Source organism: Varanus komodoensis, unplaced genomic scaffold (assembly GCF_004798865.1).
Source record: "Varanus komodoensis strain SLA01 unplaced genomic scaffold, ASM479886v1 scaffold89, whole genome shotgun sequence".
NCBI classification, from domain to species: domain Eukaryota; kingdom Metazoa; phylum Chordata; class Lepidosauria; order Squamata; family Varanidae; genus Varanus; species Varanus komodoensis.
In genome coordinates this window covers 1,610,528-1,629,523 of record NW_025336587.1, presented here as the reverse complement: position 1 = coordinate 1,629,523, position 18,996 = coordinate 1,610,528, and the positions used below count along the sequence as shown (strand labels likewise).

At 48.8% G+C, this 18,996-nt stretch overlaps 2 protein-coding genes across 5 annotated transcripts in view; one reads left to right on the top strand and one right to left on the bottom strand.

Moving 5' to 3' along the window:
* The window catches only part of UBXN6 (UBX domain protein 6), a 29,196-nt gene extending 22,328 nt beyond the window's left edge, over positions 1-6,868 (top strand). For 2 of the 3 annotated variants that reach the window (XM_044417530.1, XM_044417529.1), the window contains exon 11: positions 4,221-4,521. In XM_044417530.1, the coding sequence (XP_044273465.1) occupies positions 4,221-4,355 (135 nt within the window). In that variant the 3' untranslated portion in view covers positions 4,356-4,521. Of the gene's footprint in view, positions 1-4,220; positions 4,522-6,127 lie in introns of those variants that run through there. The other variant, XM_044417532.1, reaches the window with a different exon arrangement.
* CHAF1A (chromatin assembly factor 1 subunit A) overlaps positions 213-18,996 on the bottom strand; it is a 29,566-nt gene continuing 10,782 nt past the window's right edge. For both annotated transcript variants that reach the window (XM_044417527.1, XM_044417528.1), the window contains exons 5-15: positions 16,841-17,070; positions 15,872-15,932; positions 15,387-15,455; positions 13,119-13,345; positions 10,983-11,151; positions 10,177-10,257; positions 7,678-7,770; positions 6,875-7,133; positions 4,756-5,243; positions 1,034-1,124; positions 213-549 (exon numbers count right to left, since the gene is read on the bottom strand). In XM_044417527.1, the coding sequence (XP_044273462.1) occupies positions 425-549; positions 1,034-1,124; positions 4,756-5,243; positions 6,875-7,133; positions 7,678-7,770; positions 10,177-10,257; positions 10,983-11,151; positions 13,119-13,345; positions 15,387-15,455; positions 15,872-15,932; positions 16,841-17,070 (1,893 nt within the window). In that variant the 3' untranslated portion in view covers positions 213-424. The remainder of the gene's footprint in view (positions 550-1,033; positions 1,125-4,755; positions 5,244-6,874; positions 7,134-7,677; positions 7,771-10,176; positions 10,258-10,982; positions 11,152-13,118; positions 13,346-15,386; positions 15,456-15,871; positions 15,933-16,840; positions 17,071-18,996) is intronic.

Here is an 18,996-nt window from a genome sequence, read left to right as displayed (position 1 = left end):
GTGGAAGCACCCCAGTTCAATGGCAGGGGCAGCCAATGGAGGGCTGCATCTGCTCATCAACAGGAGAAAAGCCTTTTCAGCAGCCTGTGGCATTTCCATGCCGACACTGCAGGTCTTCTGCAATACCTGGAAACCCCAGAGCACACCCCCAACCCCCCAGATCCACTCAGATAAGACACTTCAGGCATCATGTCTTGTATGGAGCCTCATTAGACATTTCAGTAATGCTTTTATTAGAGAGATTATATGTTGTATATTTCTGTCGTCTAACCCCGCCGCCATGAAGCCTCTAAAAATAAAGAAGCTTCTTATCTGAAGCAGAACAAAGTGCTGTCTTCTTTTTACACAGAACGCTCGAGTATCTTATACAATAAAAGGGGGAGGGGGGAGACACTCAAACGTTTTACAATATGCTAAAAAGATTCTACATACATACAGGGGTAGAGCTGGGAGGAGAAGGGGCAGATGGAACGGTAGGGGAGGAGTCCCTAGCAGCCACAGTCGCTTGCTCCATCTTGAAGGCGATGCCAGGTGTCTCCAACGCAGGTGCTGTGAAAATACAAAGGCCGCTTAGTATCTGCTCCTCCCTGAAGCATGTGTGTTCAACGGCAGGGAATCCCCTCACCCAGAATTATCTCTGGCATCACCCCTCGCATGGCAAGCGAAGGTGATGTGTGAGAGGTGTACAAAACGTGATTGTTTTATTTGTTCTTTATGGTAAGCCGTCCGGAGACGACAGTGGTGGATGGATGGGATAGAAAAGGTTAAATAAAATAAATGTCTGATCTGACAATTGAGGCGCAGGGGTCATGCTGTGCTGTGTTCCTCTTTTTTAGTCTGTTAGCATAAATCAGCAGCGCTGCCTTTTCTTACTGTGACTGTCAGGGCCCGAATCTTTGGAAGCAAAGTGGAGACCCTTTTGTCTCAGGACACCCCACAAGGAGCTGCATAAAAGGGGGCTGAAGGAGACAAAGGCATCCCCACACCGCCCGCCTCTGAATGGGACAGCAGCTACCTGAATCAGTTCTCTCACCCCTGCTTTCCTGGATGCCCATGAAGATACAGTCGTCGTCGTCATCTTCCTCTGTGTCCGCCTGAAATCCATCCATCTCGGTGGTTTCAACCTTTGGGCAACAACAGAAGGACATGTTGCAGGTCAGAGCACAGGCTGATCAACAGGCTGATGCTCCTCCCAGAACAAACCTGACCCACAATAGCAACTTGAGACCTGGTTGAAAGGAATTGGGCATGTGGCTGGAAGGAGGAGAGACGAAGGGTGGACCATCGAGGACAAGGGTGGGGATTCCCAGGCACACAGAGTGGGATGGACCCACCAAGAGTGGCCAACCAGCTCTCCGAGGCTCCCCAGAAGAACGTGCCCTTTCCCACAACCACCAAACTTTGGATGCTTTCCCATTTTCTCTGTGGTTCTTTTCCCCACTCTGTAGGGCTGGAACTCCTTTCATTTTATTAGATGGATATCCCACCTTTTAAAATAAATGCAAAGTGACTTACATCCTTCTGCTGCTGCTGCAGCCCATCTTACCCCCACAATAACAATCCTGTGAGGTAGGCTGGGCCAAGAGCCTGTGACTGGCCCAGAGTCACCCAGCTGGTTCCATGGCTGAGTGGAGACCAGAACCTGGATCGCTCGAGTCCCAGACCCACACTCTTAACCACTGCACTTAAGCTAGTCCCAGGAAGGAAGGGCTTTGAGCTCAAGTACGTGGGGATTCTGCACTTGCCCTTCCCAGGGTCTTCACCTTTCTCTGTGCCAACATCCAGTGGAGAAGGTGCAGGGAAGAGGAAGCGAGTTCCTGGTGATGCTGGGTGGGGGGGAGGGAGGGACTGCCAGCCAGCCTCCATGAGAGGATGGTTTCTGGTCCCCTGGCATGGCAACCAGAAGGTCTGTCTGCTCCAGACAGGCAAGAGAATCGATGAGAAGCGCTGTCCATGGCTTGCCGACAGCCCCTCTTGCATGGAGCAGGCCTCTGGCTGACACCCCCCCCCCACTTCCCAGGCTGTATGGAACTACAATATATCTACGAGGGGCATTCAATGTATTCTCGGTATCGGCATGAAGAAAATGGAATAATTGAAATAATTTCTATTTTTCAATGTAATCCCCCATAACTTCAATACACTTACTACACCTAGAAATTAACTTTTCGATTCCCTGTAAAAAATACCCTTCCTCCTTGTCTAAAAAAATGTGTGTTAATTGCCGCCTTGAGCTCTTCATCGTCGGAAAATCGCTTTCCATGAAGATCTTTTTTAAAATTCGGGAATAGGCTGTAGTCACTGGGGGCCAGGCTATAGGGTGGCTAGTTTATTTCTTCGAAACCACAGCAGCCTTTGAAACGCGCCGTGTGAACGGGCGCATTGTCGTAAAGAAGCAACACACCTGCGGTCAGTTTTCCCCACCTTTTTTCTTTAATTGCTTCTCTTAAATTACGCAGAGTGGTTGCATAAGATGCTGCGTTTATGGTTTCACCCTTTTTGTGTACTCGATCAATAAAATTCCCTTTCAGTCCCAATACACTGTGGCCATGATTTTTCTGGCCGATGGAGTGACTCTGAATTTCTTCGGAGGGTCAGCACCTTTTTTATGCCACTGCGTGGACACATGCTTACTTTCAGGGTCATAGTGATGAACCCAAGTTTCATCTCCAGAAACAATCTGGTCAAAAATACTCAATGGATCTTCACCACAGAGCTCTAAAAACTCCCCACAGCACTCGACTCGCACTTGTTTCTGAGGCCCCATGAGAATTCGTGGCACCCATCTTGCACAGACCTTGGAAAGGTTAAGATGGTAATGAAAAATAGTAAATATGGTACCAATGGATAGGTTTGTCATCTCTGCTAACATTTTGATTTTTATTCGGGCAACTTCCAGTACAAGTTTCTCAATTTTTTTCACATTTTCTTTCGTAGTGGCAGTAACCAGCCCGCCTGAGCAAAGGTCGTCTTCAGTGCTTTCTCTACCCCTTTTAAATTCACTTGATCACTTTTGAACAGTATATAATCAAGGTGCAGAGTCCTAGTAAATGGCCACCATCTCTTCATGAATGATTTTTTGACTTTTTCCTTGTTTTGTAAGGAACTTAATCACAGCACGGTGCTCGATTTTCTTCAACATTGTCCCGTCAGTCATTATGGTAGTCTTTCACTGAGGATTACTAGGGAACTAATGATCACACTTATTTGAAATTTTGCATGTATACCCTCAGATAGTGTCATTAGCTAATGAAATAATTAAATTACCCACATCAATAGCAAATCAACCCAATACTGAGAATACATTGAATGCCCCTTGTATATACTGGTTTCTGACACTAATCCAACGGTAACACAAATTTTCGCTAAATTCTTTTGAGGCCGCGATGGGTGTCCAAAGACAGATCCTGCGGGAGTGTGGTCCTACCTACTCAGATGAAGGACAAAGTCTGGGAATGTCACCTACTTAAGATGACTGATGTGAACTATGGTGATAGTATATCATGCCGAGTATCTATCAATCCGACTGGAGATTTTATGACAGATAACCTTCATTGTATTTTGTTCTTTTTAAAAAATTATTTATTTATTGAATGGAGCTGATCTTTGACTGTAATGAAGTTTTTATCTCTCTATCTAGCGGGCACCGCCAGCCCCCTCCGGTTCACAGCACCGCAGGGCAAGCACTGGAACGGCCTCTCCTCTGCCCACGGCGCTGGCCAGCTGCTGCCCATGGAGCAGAGAAGTGGCTCATCCCCCCCGCCCCCCATTTTCAACCCAGCCCAGTGTCATGCAGCGAGAGGCATGGCTACATGGGGACTTGAAGCTGGGTCTCTCTGCACCAGTCATTGCAGCTTTCCAGCCTGTTGGGCCCGTTTGGACCCGAGAGCTGCCCACAGGAGCCTGCTGCACTCAGGAATTCTGCTTTGAGTACCACCATTTTCCACACACCAAGAGGCATCATCCCCCAGTTCCTGCTCCCCTCCACAGAGTTTTCTTCATTTCAAGAGTAGTTTTTTTCTTTGGGGAGAGGAATCGCTTTGGCGAGGTTATGAGTAATAGCTGCGAGTCAGAAGCCTGGTTCACACATAGCACTAACCCACAGTATGAGTTGCTTTCACTTGTGAATGTGAACCTGGAACCATGGGTTGTTTCACCCACGCTACAGTTGTGATGGGGAAAATGGTCAAAATACCCAGCCATAATGCATGCCTTTACAGAGCTACAAAGGAATTTGGAATACGGAGGGAGCCAAGAAGAGAAGAGGAGCAACCCAGGGACTGAGAAAACAAGCCACAGTGTTGTGTGCGCACACGACACACAGTTTGATTGGCCTCCGCACAAACCCTAGGTAGGAAACTGTAGTTTAAATAAACCATGGTTCAGTGTGATACCAATCAGGGTGCGGAAGTCACACCGATTAATTACAAACCACCCAGAAATCTACCAGCAGGTTCAGCTGGTCCATTCTCTCACTGTTAGACTGCAACACACTAAGTAGACCAGCCATTCCCAATGGGGCTGCAACACCCATCACTGGCTGGTTGAGAATGACGAATGTTGTAGTGTAACACATCTGGATGAGACCAAGTAGGTCCCAGACTCTGGCTGCTGGTCTTGAGATTAAGAGACAGAACAACAGAAAGCACTGGAAGGGAAGTCTACGAAACCAGGCCAATGAAGCAGTTTGCTGTAGGATAAAGAGAGTGGCAAAAATAGACATGAAGGGAAACTGGGTATTCGAAAGGATCTCACCTGCCCGGCCCCGGGGCTTTTCCTCATGAACTTGGTGATGGACATGCTTCCTGTTGACTTCCGTTTCACAGACACTGGCATGGTTTGTGGAACTGCCCCTCCTAACATATTGCTGCTGTCTTCCTTGGCCACTGACAAAACTTGTGTGACATAGCTCCACTGGCAGGGGACAGGCAGATCCTCTTGGCCGTAGCTCTTCAACACTTCCGGGTGCACATACCAGCACATCCGGTTCTCGGGTCTCTTCTCATACACAGAGTTCTCAGAGATGATTCGCTTCAGCCTGGCTTTGGAAGGAATGGCACTCTCCGTGTGCACAGGAGTTTGGGCCCGAGAAGGACTGGGGCTTGCATCCCCGCTGTCCGGAGCAGCAACTGAGCCACTGTTGCCGGGCAGCAATCCCAATCGACAGCACTCCTGGAACTCTTGGATGATGACTTTGCTGCCATTGATGTTCCCATGGAGCAGTGGAAGCAGCTGCCCCAGGACTAAAGTGAGACGAAGAACAGAATTTTAGAGTTGGGAGGTTCTCTCTAACAGCTGGATGACATGTCAAGGATGACTATTTGGCGGTAAGCCTCAGGAAATGGCCCCCTCTTAGAAAATGCTCTTTGGATAAGGACGGGATGCCCCGATACCTAGTCAAACCCCTGGTGCCTCCCATTCAGTCATGTGTTCACCAGAGGGGCAGAACAAAATCTGGCCCTCTGGAGTGCCCCCAGCTCTCCCCCTCTGCCACACGATTGGTACTTTGCAGCTTTTATGCCATTGCTGAAGCATTGGCTGTTGGGTGGTGCAGAAATCTAACAAGCAGAAAGAAGTGAGCACCCAAGGCACAGAATGAGGGGCGCTCTGCCAGGAGCCCTGCTTTCCCACAAAGTCCCACTGGGAAGCAATCTGTGGCCCGGGCTTGATGCCCCGTTCAGTGCAGCTGGGCCTGAGCAAACTGTCCTTTCCTGTCTCAACCCCTCCTCATGTTCTCTGTCTCCCTCCCCCTTCTCAACCAGCAGGCTCTTGCCTTGGGGGTGGGGGGGCACTCATCCCACGTCTGAACAGATCACACGCAGAGTGCTTTTGCAATCGGGTGAAGGGCCACAGGTAGTTTCTCTCTGCCCTGCAGCAGGACTCAGGAACTTCATCTCGGCTTCTGAACCTCTTTCAAGGGGTGTCTTGCCCAGGCACTCATCAGTAGCTCTGGTGAGCTGTTATTCTTTGCTTTCATTTTTACTTTTCACCTGAACTTATCTGGCATTTATGCAGTTTTATTCTGCTATTGCTTATTGTATTATGTGGATTGGTTAGGGATAATTTTTATAAGCCAGCTCCCTTGGCCACTCATTCTATATACAAATCAATTCTCTTTTGCATCTAGGAAACAAACACACTGCCACTGGCTCAAGTTGGCTTGTCTGGAAGGTCTGGAAAGATTTTGGAACTGTGAGGGGTCCTTCGTTTACACTGGATTTGAGAAAAAAATTCTCCACCACTGGGACATTGATTGGTTTATGGGGGTGTGGGGAGACACGCCTTTCTGGTTTACTGACCTTTAATGATGACTTTTTAAAATTCATAAATAAGCAATTGTAAAGCGAAGTGAACACACACTCACCTAAGGAATTTTGAACACCAAATGCAGACTGGAATAAATGTATCCAGTTCTTTTGCAAAAGTCAGCAGAGGTGAGGCCTGCATATATATCTCCCTGGAGTTCCAGAGGTTTAGGCCCAGCACTGACAAGGCCCTGAGTCCACTAATGGCACTTGATGCTGGGTCAGAGCATAGAATCTTGTACACTGATCATATTACCTGTATTATTAAGTTTCCCTCACTGCTGGAGCTATTTTTAGGCTGCTGTCACCTAACTCATTATTGTATTGGTTTTTTTTCTTATCATGTTTTAGTCTTTTAAATTATTTTAATTTATTGTAATTGTAAACTGCCCATAAAGCCCTACGGGATAATGTGGTGTTATAGAAATGTATTATTTTCAAAAGGGAGAAAGGCAGGATATAAACAAATTTTTAAAATGCACAGAACATAAGCACACCACCCATTTGCTTAGAGCTGTCCCTGCTCTTTGGAAGCACCACAGAGTTTGCTCTTCCAACCCACAGCTTACTCTGCTGGTTTCTTGTTTTGCTTTTATTGCTTTTTTCAATCCGCTCTTCCTCAGCAATGGTGGAGTCCAAGAAGGAAACTGTGAACTGCTGCAGGAGCCGCAGGTCCTGACTTGGGCTCTCGCCTGCCTCCTTGCTTTCCCAAACGCAGCCGATCTTCACGGGCTGCAAGATGCGGAACTTCTTCCCTTTGCTGAGCAGCTCATCCCACTCCTTGGCCTTCAGCTTCTGACGTGCTTTCTGGTTCTCGGGGTCGCACTCCTGGAAGAGAAAAGAGGATGAGGGAGCTGTTTTCTAGACTGTTAAGGCCAAATGTTTGGGCACTGGACCAGTTCCCAACCAGTTCTTGTCTCAAGAAGGGAGATGCTTCAAAGTATCAGCAAACTTTGCTGAAGTTTAACCTGATTTTTTAAAACACAAACTGCATGCTAGGGAAAATTGCTATTTTTCAGAAGAATGTATGAACCTAGAAAAGTAGTGTGCATGTCAGAGACCAGACACCCACATGGTTAGCAATGTCTCTGGGTCCCATATATAGTAACTGCCTCTTATCTTGGAAGCAGAGAACTTCACTACTTGCAGAAGTGAGGAAACCCCACAAACCTTGGAAAAGCAGCACAGAAACCCAATACACCTCCTCGAATGAGAGGAGGCATTTAGCATCTGTTTCACTGGAATACAGTTTAGGGTCCACACTGGAAGTTACAGCCACTGTGTGGAGCAGGGCAACATCTGCTACTCAGCCAACCTGGTAGGGATCTCTTTCTATGGTCAGGAAGGTCCCCTCACTGATTCTGTGTCTTACTTCAGTCACGCCTTCATCCTCTGAGAGGTACCCATGGGGCACAAAAAAGCCATCGTCGTCATCTTCTTCCTCTCCCCCCTCTTCATCATCATCCTGAGGTATGTAAATAAAAAGGCATTACATTCTCAAAAGCCTTAGAAAGGAGAGAGCATGTCAGGCAACGGAAGAGGCAAAGGATGCCTTCAGATCACAGGACGTTACGTAAGCCGGTGCTCTTGCAAAAGCTGTGGCGAGAGCTGCCCCACTCAGGGACAGCCAAGTAGAAGGACCCCAGTCCTGCAGGCTGCCAGAACATAAATGAGGGGGAGCTACCAGATCTTGAGGCTGTCTCACCAGTGACAGCTGCCCCAACCTGGTGTCTTCCAGAGGTCTAGGGCCACATCCTCCAGGATTTCTGTCCTTCAGCGACAGAGGTTGGAGTCCAAGACACCCAGGGGGCACAGGCTGAGGAAGGCCAAGCTGTGATAGCAGCTTCTTAAGTGCTCTACCATTTCTTTTTTGTACAGTCAAGTTCTAAAAAGCCAGCAGCTGGGCTCATCTGCTTCACAAGGATGTGGAGGGACAGTGACCAGTGGCTGAATCTACATTTAACGAAATTTCTGTCTTGTTAAACAAACGGTCACAATGCAAGCTTGTCCAGAAGGATCACTCTCACAGACATGGCAGACTTCTCTTCCCTTCAAGGGGGTACTGCTCCCTCTCAGGGCCACAATTAACCACAACCAAAATCCTTTCAGTCGTCTTTCCCTAGTCAGCATACCCTTCTTCCCGCGTCCCCCACCACCTACAACGTAACCACCAGAGCTATGACGGGAGCTGAAAAGCTGGGAGCACAACCCAGAATGCTTTGATTTCAGGGTGGTGCAGAAATGTGGTAACGGCAGCTGTGCTGGGGCAGGACTCATAGGGTGAATGGGACTGCGGAGGATTCACAGGCCTGTGAAGGCCTTGGCAATCTACCACCTGGTTATCTGACGAGAGCACGGCTGACTGGCATCCACAGTCACAGTGTCCTTTGGCTCTGCTGTGCTACAACCAGAGGTTCTGTGAGATGCCGCCACTTCCTTGAGATGCAGAGAGGTGGAGATGGGGTCAAGAAAACCTGCTGGAAGTGCGCAGGAAGGGAGGGAGAATGGAAAGCACTTCCTTTCTGGAGGTGAACCAGGTTCTGTGCTCTGACCTACAGACCGTGGCTAGAACAATGTCCTTTAAAGGAGCCATTACTCTAGTTGGTTTGAGTTCTATGGTGGCACCTGGCACCTGTGCAAAAGGCTGATGCAAGACCCAGGACTTCCAGTTCTACACCAGCCTTGCCCCTCTGATGCCTTCCCACTGTGGGCCACTGCTTTCCTGGGTTTGGCGGAATGGTCTCGCTTTAAATCAGGCATGCACTTTTCCATTTTGTGAACCTCTGTGATATATTTTAGGAATTTTAAAATAAGTCACCCATCAATGCTCTGTAAGTACCCAGAGAAAGGTAATTTTACCTACCTTTATATATATGCCGTCCCCTTGCTACATAGCCTCGGGACGGCTCACAGCAAAACCTTTTTAAAACCTTTTTAAAACCTTTGTAACCTGTCCTATTCATAAAAGTCTCAGGAAGGTCCAACAACAAAGGCACACCATAATATCTATGATAAAAGCCTGACTAAAATAAAAATTAAGTCTAAAAATAATGGGAAAATAGAAAGGGTTTGGCCTGGCATCGAAAAGAATGAAGTGTTGGCACCAGGCACACCTCTCTGGGGAGCATGTTCCACAGCCAGGGGCCACCACAGAGAAGGCCCTTCTGCAGGTAGCCACTCTCCAAGTCTCTTTCAAAGAGGGCTCCGGAAAAAGGACTTCTGATCCAGAACTTAAGGGGTGAGCAAGCACATAGGGAAGGAGACGCTCCTTCAGATAACCATGTCCTAAACCGTTTAGGGCTTTACCAACACCTTAAATTGGGCCCGGACTTCAACTGGTAGCCAGTGCAGATGGTAAAGGACCACCGTTATGTGAGCACATCTGTCAGTCCCTGTTCCCATCCTGGCTGCTCTATTTTGGACCAACTGAAGTATCCGGACCATCTTCAAGGACAGCCCCACCTACAGCGTGTTACAGTACTCCAGCTGGACTACAGGAGTCCTTCAGATGTTTCGGCCTAGAACTCCCATCATCCTTCACTGTTTGCTATGCTGGCTGGGGCTGATAGGGGCCAGAGGCCAAAACATCTCAAAAGCCACAAGTCTCTTGCTTCTGTTGTGCCAGGAGCAGCCCTCCACAACTTTGGCACCTCTCCAGCTGTACTGGTCATCAACCCCATCAGACCCAGCCCAATGGGCAGGGATGCTGGGCGTTGCTGTCCAAACGATCTGGAGAGCGCAAAGTTGGGGGAAGCTGCTATATAGAGTTTGGGTATCTTCAGAATCATCTCTTCTTGTGAACTTCCTGACCAGAGAGGTCTCTAACTATGCACTCTCTTCCTGAGATAGAGATGGAGCAGCACAGCCTCACCCCTTCGCTATGAGAAAGGGACTCCCCGGGTTCCTCTTCTTCCCACTCTTCATCACTTTCTACTTCATAGTCCAAGAGCTTCTGCAAACAAAGACGAGAGTTTGGTTTCTGAAAGCGCTGAACCTTGCAGTAGGCAGGGCCAGGCCAGGGGCCCTCTTCCAGCACAAAGGCTGGAAACAATTTCAGAGACACTCTTGCAGGGGTAGGTCCAAAAATACAAAAGCAAACCAAACCAAACCAAACCAAACCAAACCCACAAGTGTTTTGTAGCTCAAAACTCTCACTGCCAGAAACAAAGCTTTAAGGGGAGGCATTTCAGCTTTTCAGAATACCAAAAAAAAAGAAAGAAAAAGAAAGCTGCATGACAGCCAGGAAACCAAACTACGGGGGTGGGGTGGGGAGAAGGCAGGGAGCCTGAGGGAAACCTGGAAGTCCAATTCCAAGGGTACCTACCCCTGGAGCAAAAGCTACTGGCAAAGCCGCCAGAAGCTAGGCAACCGTGCAAATGCAGCCAAGAGGAGGAAGAATGGAGGAAGCCGCCGCATGCCAGCCAAGCAGCTTGCCTGTCTAACCCGTATCGCCTGGCAGTGGCTCTCCAGCAAAGGCCAATTCTCGACACCTGCAGCATCCCCCCTTTCTCTGGAGACAGCAGGATCCTGCCTGGAGCCTTCTGCATGCAAACTGCATGCAACATGGACCACCGCCAAGCTGTCATCTCTCCTTCCTGTTTGCCAACACCGTGCTTCCCCTGAGGCCAGCCCATCAGCCCATGCCAGCATGGAGGCAGCACCGCGGCCTTGTCTTACCTCATCTTTCGCCCAAGGGTTTCTCGGGCCAATGGAGGAGGATTTCTTGTTCCACGTGCCCCAATAGGCAGGACGGTGATTCTCACAGAACTGCAGGAGTTTCATCCTTCCAAATCTCTTCCTTTCTGGCAGGTCTCCCGCTTGGCTGCTGCCCACGATGACCACATCGCTGAGGAACAAAAACCCCATGATCAGCCATTGATGTTGCCCACTGGGGTTCCGAGACAGCAAGAGAAAGACCTCTGGCACTCTACCAGAGGCACGAAAGACACCTTCCTTACTTTCCATTTAGAAAAAAGAAAGAAATATACTATACAATCCTAAGATGCCAGTGCAGGCGAAAAAGAAAAGGTCTTTTGTCCCCTACTAAGGCTTTCAATTAGAGCTAAACTAGTCAAAGTGACAAAGCACTGAAAGCAAATGCAGGAGTCTTAAGAAAACTGTGGTCTCGATGAGGCAGATAAAGGCAGTGGGGAGGGGGCAAGAAAGAATGAGAGAAGGCCTCTGGTGCTTGAAATGCCAAGCACAGAGCAGAGGAGGGCTCTGAGGAGGAGGGACGGGGGTCAAGGGATCACTATGCACCCGCTTTTGCACAAAGGCAACTTGACAAGACAAATACCGCTCCTTCCTTGGCACAAGTGCTCCAAGTGGGGCGCCAGAGAAATTCCAGGGCCCATTTGTAGCACCAGGGCTTTTTTCTCAAGCACTGGATCGAGGCAGGAGCAGGCAGGCGTTTCCGCCGCACTGAATAAACTCTGGCCCAAGCCAGATGTCTGGGAAAGCTTCAAGCAGGCTTGAATGCAGCAGGGCTCCATCCTGGTGGAAGATACACACATTTCAGATCAGCTCTGCTGGACTGATCCAAGACGTGTCCATCTAGTCCAGCATTTTGTGGCCCGCAACAGCCAGACAGACACTGACCACACACCAACCAGGACAGCAGAGGTGGCCTGCTACTCACTCTTGCCAGCAACTGGTGGTCAGGTGTACATGCAAGCTCTCTTTAGCCAGCCTAGTAGACAGATTTTCCACCAGGTGAGTCAGTAGAAAACACTAATATTCTTTTCTTCATCAAAATAACTTTCTAAGGCTATTTAGTAGCCTTAACGCTTCTGGAGAGCACTAGGTGGGGAAGGCGGCTCTTTCCTGTATGCTCTGGTGTTTGCATTCATTGCAACAAGATATAAACTACAAGTGATTAGGAAAAAATGGGAAAGGATCCTAGTCCTCAAAATACCAGAACCCAGTGGGTTGATGCCATGAAGCTGACTGGGGGCGGGGGATTCGGGACAGATTAAGGAGTCCGTCTTCACACCACACAGAATTAAATGATGGCATCCACTTCCACAAGATGCCTCCAATTTGGACGGCTTTTGAAAGGGGCTTACACAACTTCATGGAGGAGGCAACACATCCATGGCTACCATCCTGACAGCTCTCTGCTGCCACTGGAGGCTGTGGGCCGGCGTACGCCAACAAGGGCAGAAGGCTGCCGTTACACTCATGTCCTGCTTGTGTTCTTCCGTGGGCAGCTGGCTGGTGACTGTGAATCATATGGGAGACTCGATGGCTCCTCAGTCCAACACAGAAGGGCTCTTCTGATTAATAACCCGCCCAGCAGGGAGTTGCGGCCAGTCAGAAGCTCCAAGGGGAACACCCCACACAGGGCAGGAAAGTAAACAGTCTGCTCCAGCTGCCCACCAAGCATTCAAAGGTAGACTGCCACTGAAGGTGGAGGCTTCATTCAGCCACCAGAGGCAATAGCAGTTGACAGGACTGCCCTCCTCCATAAATTCACCCATCTGTTTTTAAAGCCATCTAAGCTCATGCTCGTGAATTCCACGGTTTTAATTCTGCGCTGTGCGAAGAAGCCCTTCCTTTTATCCATTCTGAACCTCCTACCCCTTTAGATTTGGCTATTACAGCAATGCTAGGTCCTCTGTCACGTCGCCAGGCACTTAAAGGTCTTTTCCCTACATGGAAAACTGCATCCCACGTCCTTCTGGCTGCCACCTGCCTCCACAGAGCTACACGATCCAGGCCAGGCTCGCGGCATCTCGCCAACATGAGCCATCCCATGCTTGGAGGCTTTGGGCAGGAAAAAGCTGCCTGCCTGGCCCACGAGAGGTGACTGACCTGTTGACGCTGTCCTCTCTGTGCCTGTGATCGAGGGTGGGGCTGGAGCGGCGGGGTGCTTGGCTCTTCAGCTCTTCCAGCAGAGGAGTGTCACAGCTCTGTGCGTGCAGGAGCCCGTCCAGCTGCTCTAAAAGGTCCGGATCCACAGCAACGCGGCAGAGAGGGGCAAGGACCATGTTCTCCTTGATTTCAAAGGGTGCGAACTTCCCACACCAGCCAGCAAGGGTCTGAAATCGAGGGGAGGAGCGTTATGAAGGGCTACTGGGGGCTTTTTGGCTTCCCTCAGCCTGACCCAGGTATGGGAAACCTTTCAGCCTGAGGGAGTCAAAGTAATTTCTGAGAAGCGCTCTCAGGAGTGGCATGCTGGCGATGGGCAGGGCTCACGGCAAATGGGCAGGGCCAAAATAGAGGTAGCATTTTCAAAATACCCACACGTGTTAACTTTGTGCTCTTACTGTCAATAACTAAGGCTCAGGGGAGGCATTTCAAGCTTTCAGAGAGAAAGCAAAACTGCACAAAAGCTAGGGAAGCAATGATCAAGCAATGATCAAGGGCTTTGGAAAGGGAATGAGGCCAGAGGAAAAGCAGTAGCCTTTGGGGAACCCTGGGAAGTAGGGTTTGCCCCCCTGACTCAAGGTTCCCCACCCTGACCTGGCGCTGCAGAAAGCACACTTGCCTTCTGTTCTCTCCCAAGCAAGGTCTGCTTTCGGCCTTTTAAAGGCTGAAAGCACTCAAGACGCCCCTGCCTCTTCTGCAATGTTGGCCCAGCACATTTTCTTGCCCCAAACCGCCTGATTTCATGCCAAAACTACCAGAATGCTACAAAGATTCTTATGCGCATGGAAATTGGCAGCCACACCTGCCCAAGGGTATCAACAACTAACTACTTCTTTAAAAGTTCCTCTCTGTGGGGCCAGAACCTCCACTGGGGTGCTCCTCCTAGAATTCATTTTCACAGTCTCATTCATTCTTCCAATGCCCATCCGTGGGGTGTGCAGTGGGGTGCAGACAAACACCGGGAGCCTTTTTTGCATTCTCCAAAGATAAGGCAGGGCAGACCCAAATGTCATATGCATGTGAAAATACCCTGAAACATGCTGGCAAACTGACTGCCAGCAGCATTCGACATAACCAAAGCCATTACTCGCTCTGTTAATTGCACGAAGGAGAAATTCCAGAGCATTTGAAAGTCTCCCGCGAGTGCAATTCGAAGACTGCTTGACACTGTCTGGAGGGGGACAGGATGGGGTGGCATTCCAGCTCTGACCTTCGCACAGGGTCAGCCTGCTGCCCACAGGTGGGACAGGAGTGTAACAGCAGCGTCCCCGCTATGCTCCCAAGCATCCGGTGCAAAGAAGCATGCCACCTCTGATGCAAGTGGCAGCACAGCGCCACCAGCACCAGCAGCCCTTGGCAGATTTATCTTCCACAAATCTACCTGCCACCCCCACCCCCAAAGCCATTCAAATCAGTGGCCAGCGCTGCATCTTGTGGCACTGAGCTCCACAGTTTGACAACACGCTGAATGAGAAGGGGCTTCCTTCCCTTCATCTGGAGTCTCCCCTCGATAAGGATCTCATACAAGGACCTCACTGAGTGAACTTTCCTTCTTCTCCACCTTCTCTGCATCATTCTGTTTATGTCTCCACTCATTTGCTTTTTCTTGAATCTAAAGAAACTCCTCGTTGGGGAATTGAGCCATAGTGTTAGTTGATCTGAGCTTCCCTTTCCTGCACGTTTTCCAACTCCACTGTTCTGAGTGAGGTTATTTCCACAAATGAATAAAGCAGCCTTCTCAACTACCACATCAGTCACTAGAGGGACACGGAAATGCAACAGCTTCTCCCAGTATAAGGATGCCTCCCTTCCAGAGCCTCAGCCTGATCCTACAGTGGGACTGACATAGCAGTTCCTTCTAGCTGGATTCTGCACTGGGCATTAAAGCTGGCAAGGTCTGGAGTGACAATGCAAGCATAAAATGCTTGCTTCAAATGAATTCCAGGCCCATGTTTGTTTTATTCTTCAGGATGAGGATCTGTGTTTATTCTAATCTCTGTATAGCACCTTCATCTTGAGGAAAAGGCAGGATGAAAACATTTTTCTAAAATTAAGAACACATATCCCAAGTAATGTCTGCTCGCCCATGACAAATTTTAGTGCTGGTAATCTTAAGCTAGAAGGGCAAGCTACAAGATGCTACTCTGGAAAAACTTCCTTGGAATTCAGTCCCACTAAAGGTGCAGCCATGTAAGGGGCAAAAAGCCTTACCTTCGGAGCAGTCTGGGTCTTGGGTTTATGCAAGAACCTCGTGATTTCAGCCATCTTCGCTTTAATGCGCTGGAAACAGAGTTGAAACATAGGCAAAATTAAATGCATGAAAGAATTTTATCACAACCACCCCAAAGAATTGCATCTTTTCAAATTCTAGCTTCAGACCATCCATCTACTTATAAAGCACCGAAAGCTTTCTAAACACTGTACTGATATTACAAGACAGGGCAGTCCCTTCCCACCCACTGATAATTTAATAGATGCCATTCAAGAGAAAAGAAGAATGAGGGAGGAGCAGGAAAACACGCAGTGGAGTGGGGGTTCCTCTGCTGGTGGATGTCCAGGGCCAGAGTGGTCTTCCCCTTTTTATGAGCTTTTTCCTTGGAAGCTGGGATACAGTCTTCCAAAAACGTAAGACAATGTCAGAGGCTACAGTACATTCTGTAGCACCAGCCGGGGCAAGAAAGTGCAGCCAGACTTACCTTCTCTTTCTCTTTCTCCCGTTTCTCCTCTTCTTTCTTCCTTTTCTCTTCTAATTTCGCTCTTTAAAAATAAAAGCCCACTTTCAGAGTGAGAGAAAAAAGGAGCCTATAGGCATGTGCCTAGGTGCACAAACACAATATTGAAACAGAAATCACATAGCAGCCCCACCAGACTGGTGAAATGGCCACCCACATGTGGCACCAAGAGTGGGAATCAACAGCAAATAACAATGGCTGGAATCAGTTCAAACCACCACCGGCTCCTCATGCAATCTCACGGATTACAAAGTGAGCTTTGTGGGTTGGTGAGAAGATGGAGGTGCTTGCAAAGGGGCCCTAAGGGTAGGAATGCTAGATCAAAGGGGTGATGGCAGTTAAAAGTCACAATTCCTTGCGAGTGCTGTGTGTACGTGTGCGAGAGAGAGAGAGAGGATTTCTTCTAGAGATTCCTCACAAGGCACTGATGTGATGGAGTAGAAAGAGCCTAGTGGTTAGAGCAATGGACTGGGACTTGGAAGTCAGGTTCTAGTCCCCACACAGGCATGAAGCCTTTTAGGCAACTTTGGGCCAGTCCTTGACTTCTAGCCTAACCTACCTCATAGGGCTGTTGTGAGGATAAACTAAAGCAAGAGGATCATGTACATCACCTTGGAGGTAAAGGCAGGATGTAAATCTAATTAAAAACAAATAGACTGCTTCTTCAAAATGTGTCCCCTCAGCTTGCCTTCCCCAAGGCTTAAGAACTGCCCTCCCAAAGGTAAAGCCCTCCAGATGTTATGTACTACAGACCCTATCACTCTCAGCCAGCATGGTCATGGAGGTTCCAGTCTAAAAAAGCAAGCCATGACAATGGGACAGAAAGCTACCTCTAGCCATGCCAACAGAATGCAGAGAAAAAACTGGGTGTTCCCAGGAAGGGGATGCAATCCAGGCGTAGGGAGACAAACCCTATGAGAGAAACAGACTCACTCCAAAGCTTCCTGTCTCTCCTTCCGTTTCTCTTCTTTTGCACGCATTTTTTCCGCCTTCTCTTTCTCATCTTTTTCCTTTTTCTCCCTCCTTTCCTTCTCCTTCAATTCCTTTTCCTCTTCTTTCTTCCTCTTTGCCTCTTCCCGGGCATGCTCTTTTGCAGCCTTCAGCCTCTCCTTCTCCTCTCGTTCAGCCTGCTGTTTCTGAAGTTTGTCAGCCCGTTCTTGATCCTGGGTTGCCAAAACCCCCCAAACTCATTAATCAAGAGGTGAGGAGAACCTCGTTCAGCCCAAGGGCCAAATTTCATTTTGGAGATGTATTCGGAAGCTGCAACCCAGTGGCAAATGGGTCTGGAGGCCAAAGGGGCAAGGCAAAAAATATCAGCATACATTATCAGCAACTGTGCACTGCTAGAAACTGTTGGAGAGATACTCCAACCTTTTAGAATGGGGTTAAAAACTAAATAAATGCCAAGAAACAACCCAATGATCTGTGGTCGGGGTCCCTGGAAGGTCCATCTGGGCCCCCAAGCCCTGAGGTTCTGCACCTAGAAGGGCCGAGATTAGACATGCCTGATCACTGGCAGAGGCCACTCTTGGGGGTAGGACATCTTTTCCATGTGAGGTTCCGAGGTTTGGCTGATCATTTATCCAGCTTAATCAGATAATGCTTGGCAGAGTTAGGAAAATGTCTCTGTACCAAGCCTAGGGAAAGATGCTGCCACTAGTAGAAACCACTGTGCCACATGGGCCAGTGGAGTCCAACACTCTGTTGGCCGGTGAGCCCAACCAGAAGTTTGAGAGCATTTGTGGGCACCTGGAAAGAATGCCAGCTGGGTGGCTAAAGGGCTTGTCTGTTCAAGTGGCTGTCACCCTGGGCATGGCCAGTCACAGAACACTCTCTTCTGAGAAGTCAGATCAGCGAGACTGAAGAAAAGGACCTTGCCCCAGAACCCAAGTACCAGGCAGAAATGAGGTCTGAGTCCAAAAGGCAAAGCCACTCTCTTGAAAAACACACTGCAGGGTGCCACTTCACTTTACAGCAATCCAGCCCCCCAGACCCCATTTTAATTTTTAAGGTGTGCAAGATTGCTTAGTTCACTGGTGGCTAACCTCTAGAACCTCTTTCAGAAATGCTAGTGATAGGAGTTGCTTTCGCAACTATTTCCTAAGAGGAGTTATTACTTTGTCTAACTGTATCTTTTCATACAGCTCACCAAAGAAGCATCGGAAAGGACAGGGATTCAGACTAGGACTTCCTGCTCCCACCTCAAGTCCACCACCTCAAGTCCACCAGCTTAGAGCAAAGACCTGATCTGTTCTGTGGGATGACCCTGCAGTTGAATTGTGACAGATGGCTCCAGAAAATTGGGCAGAAGCTACATACTACAGGGAAAGATAAAAACATACCCACAGGCCAAGACCAGATGGGGCGGGATATTTCTTCCACACCCAGAAAACAAATAATTAGCCCAAATAAAGGATGTTTGCCCTATGCCTTGGCCAAAACAGCTCCTGGAGCATCTCACAGCAATCAGCTAAACGACACTGTCCATGCCCACAGACTGTTGGTTTTTGTTTTGTTTTGTTTGGATTTTCACAATCTAAGAAGATATAGCACACAAGGAAAAAAGGGATGGAGAGGGCACAGGGAAAGGCCTCACGGAGCTAATTTATGCAGATCGTGAGCAAGTGCCGAGGCCTTTTCCGCACCACTTGAGTCTGCTAGTTGGCCATGCGTGTCCTGTGCCTGAATGCAAATAACTCCCCACCCATACAGAGAAACCAGACCTGGCACGTCAAAGAAAAGGATTCTGCCTACCCTTCTTTAAGGCATGCTACATTGTGTTATTGTGTCAGTGTTACCCACCCTGGCAATAAAGAACACTAAAGCACAAATCCTTCCAGCTGGAGAGGGTCAGAAACAGCCACACCACAGATACAGCTGACTAATAACTGGCCCCAGAGGAAGGCAGGTGGGGCGGGTCAAAGCGTGCGGTAAAGAGAAGCATCCTGGGCCACCAATGAGAGGCCGATGGATTGAAGTTCTCGTTCAGTATAAGCCATCTGTCCTCCTCAAAACTGACATGAAGACTGGGGAGTGGGAGAGAATCATTTCCTCACCCCAGAGAACTACTTCTCTCCCACCAGAATAAC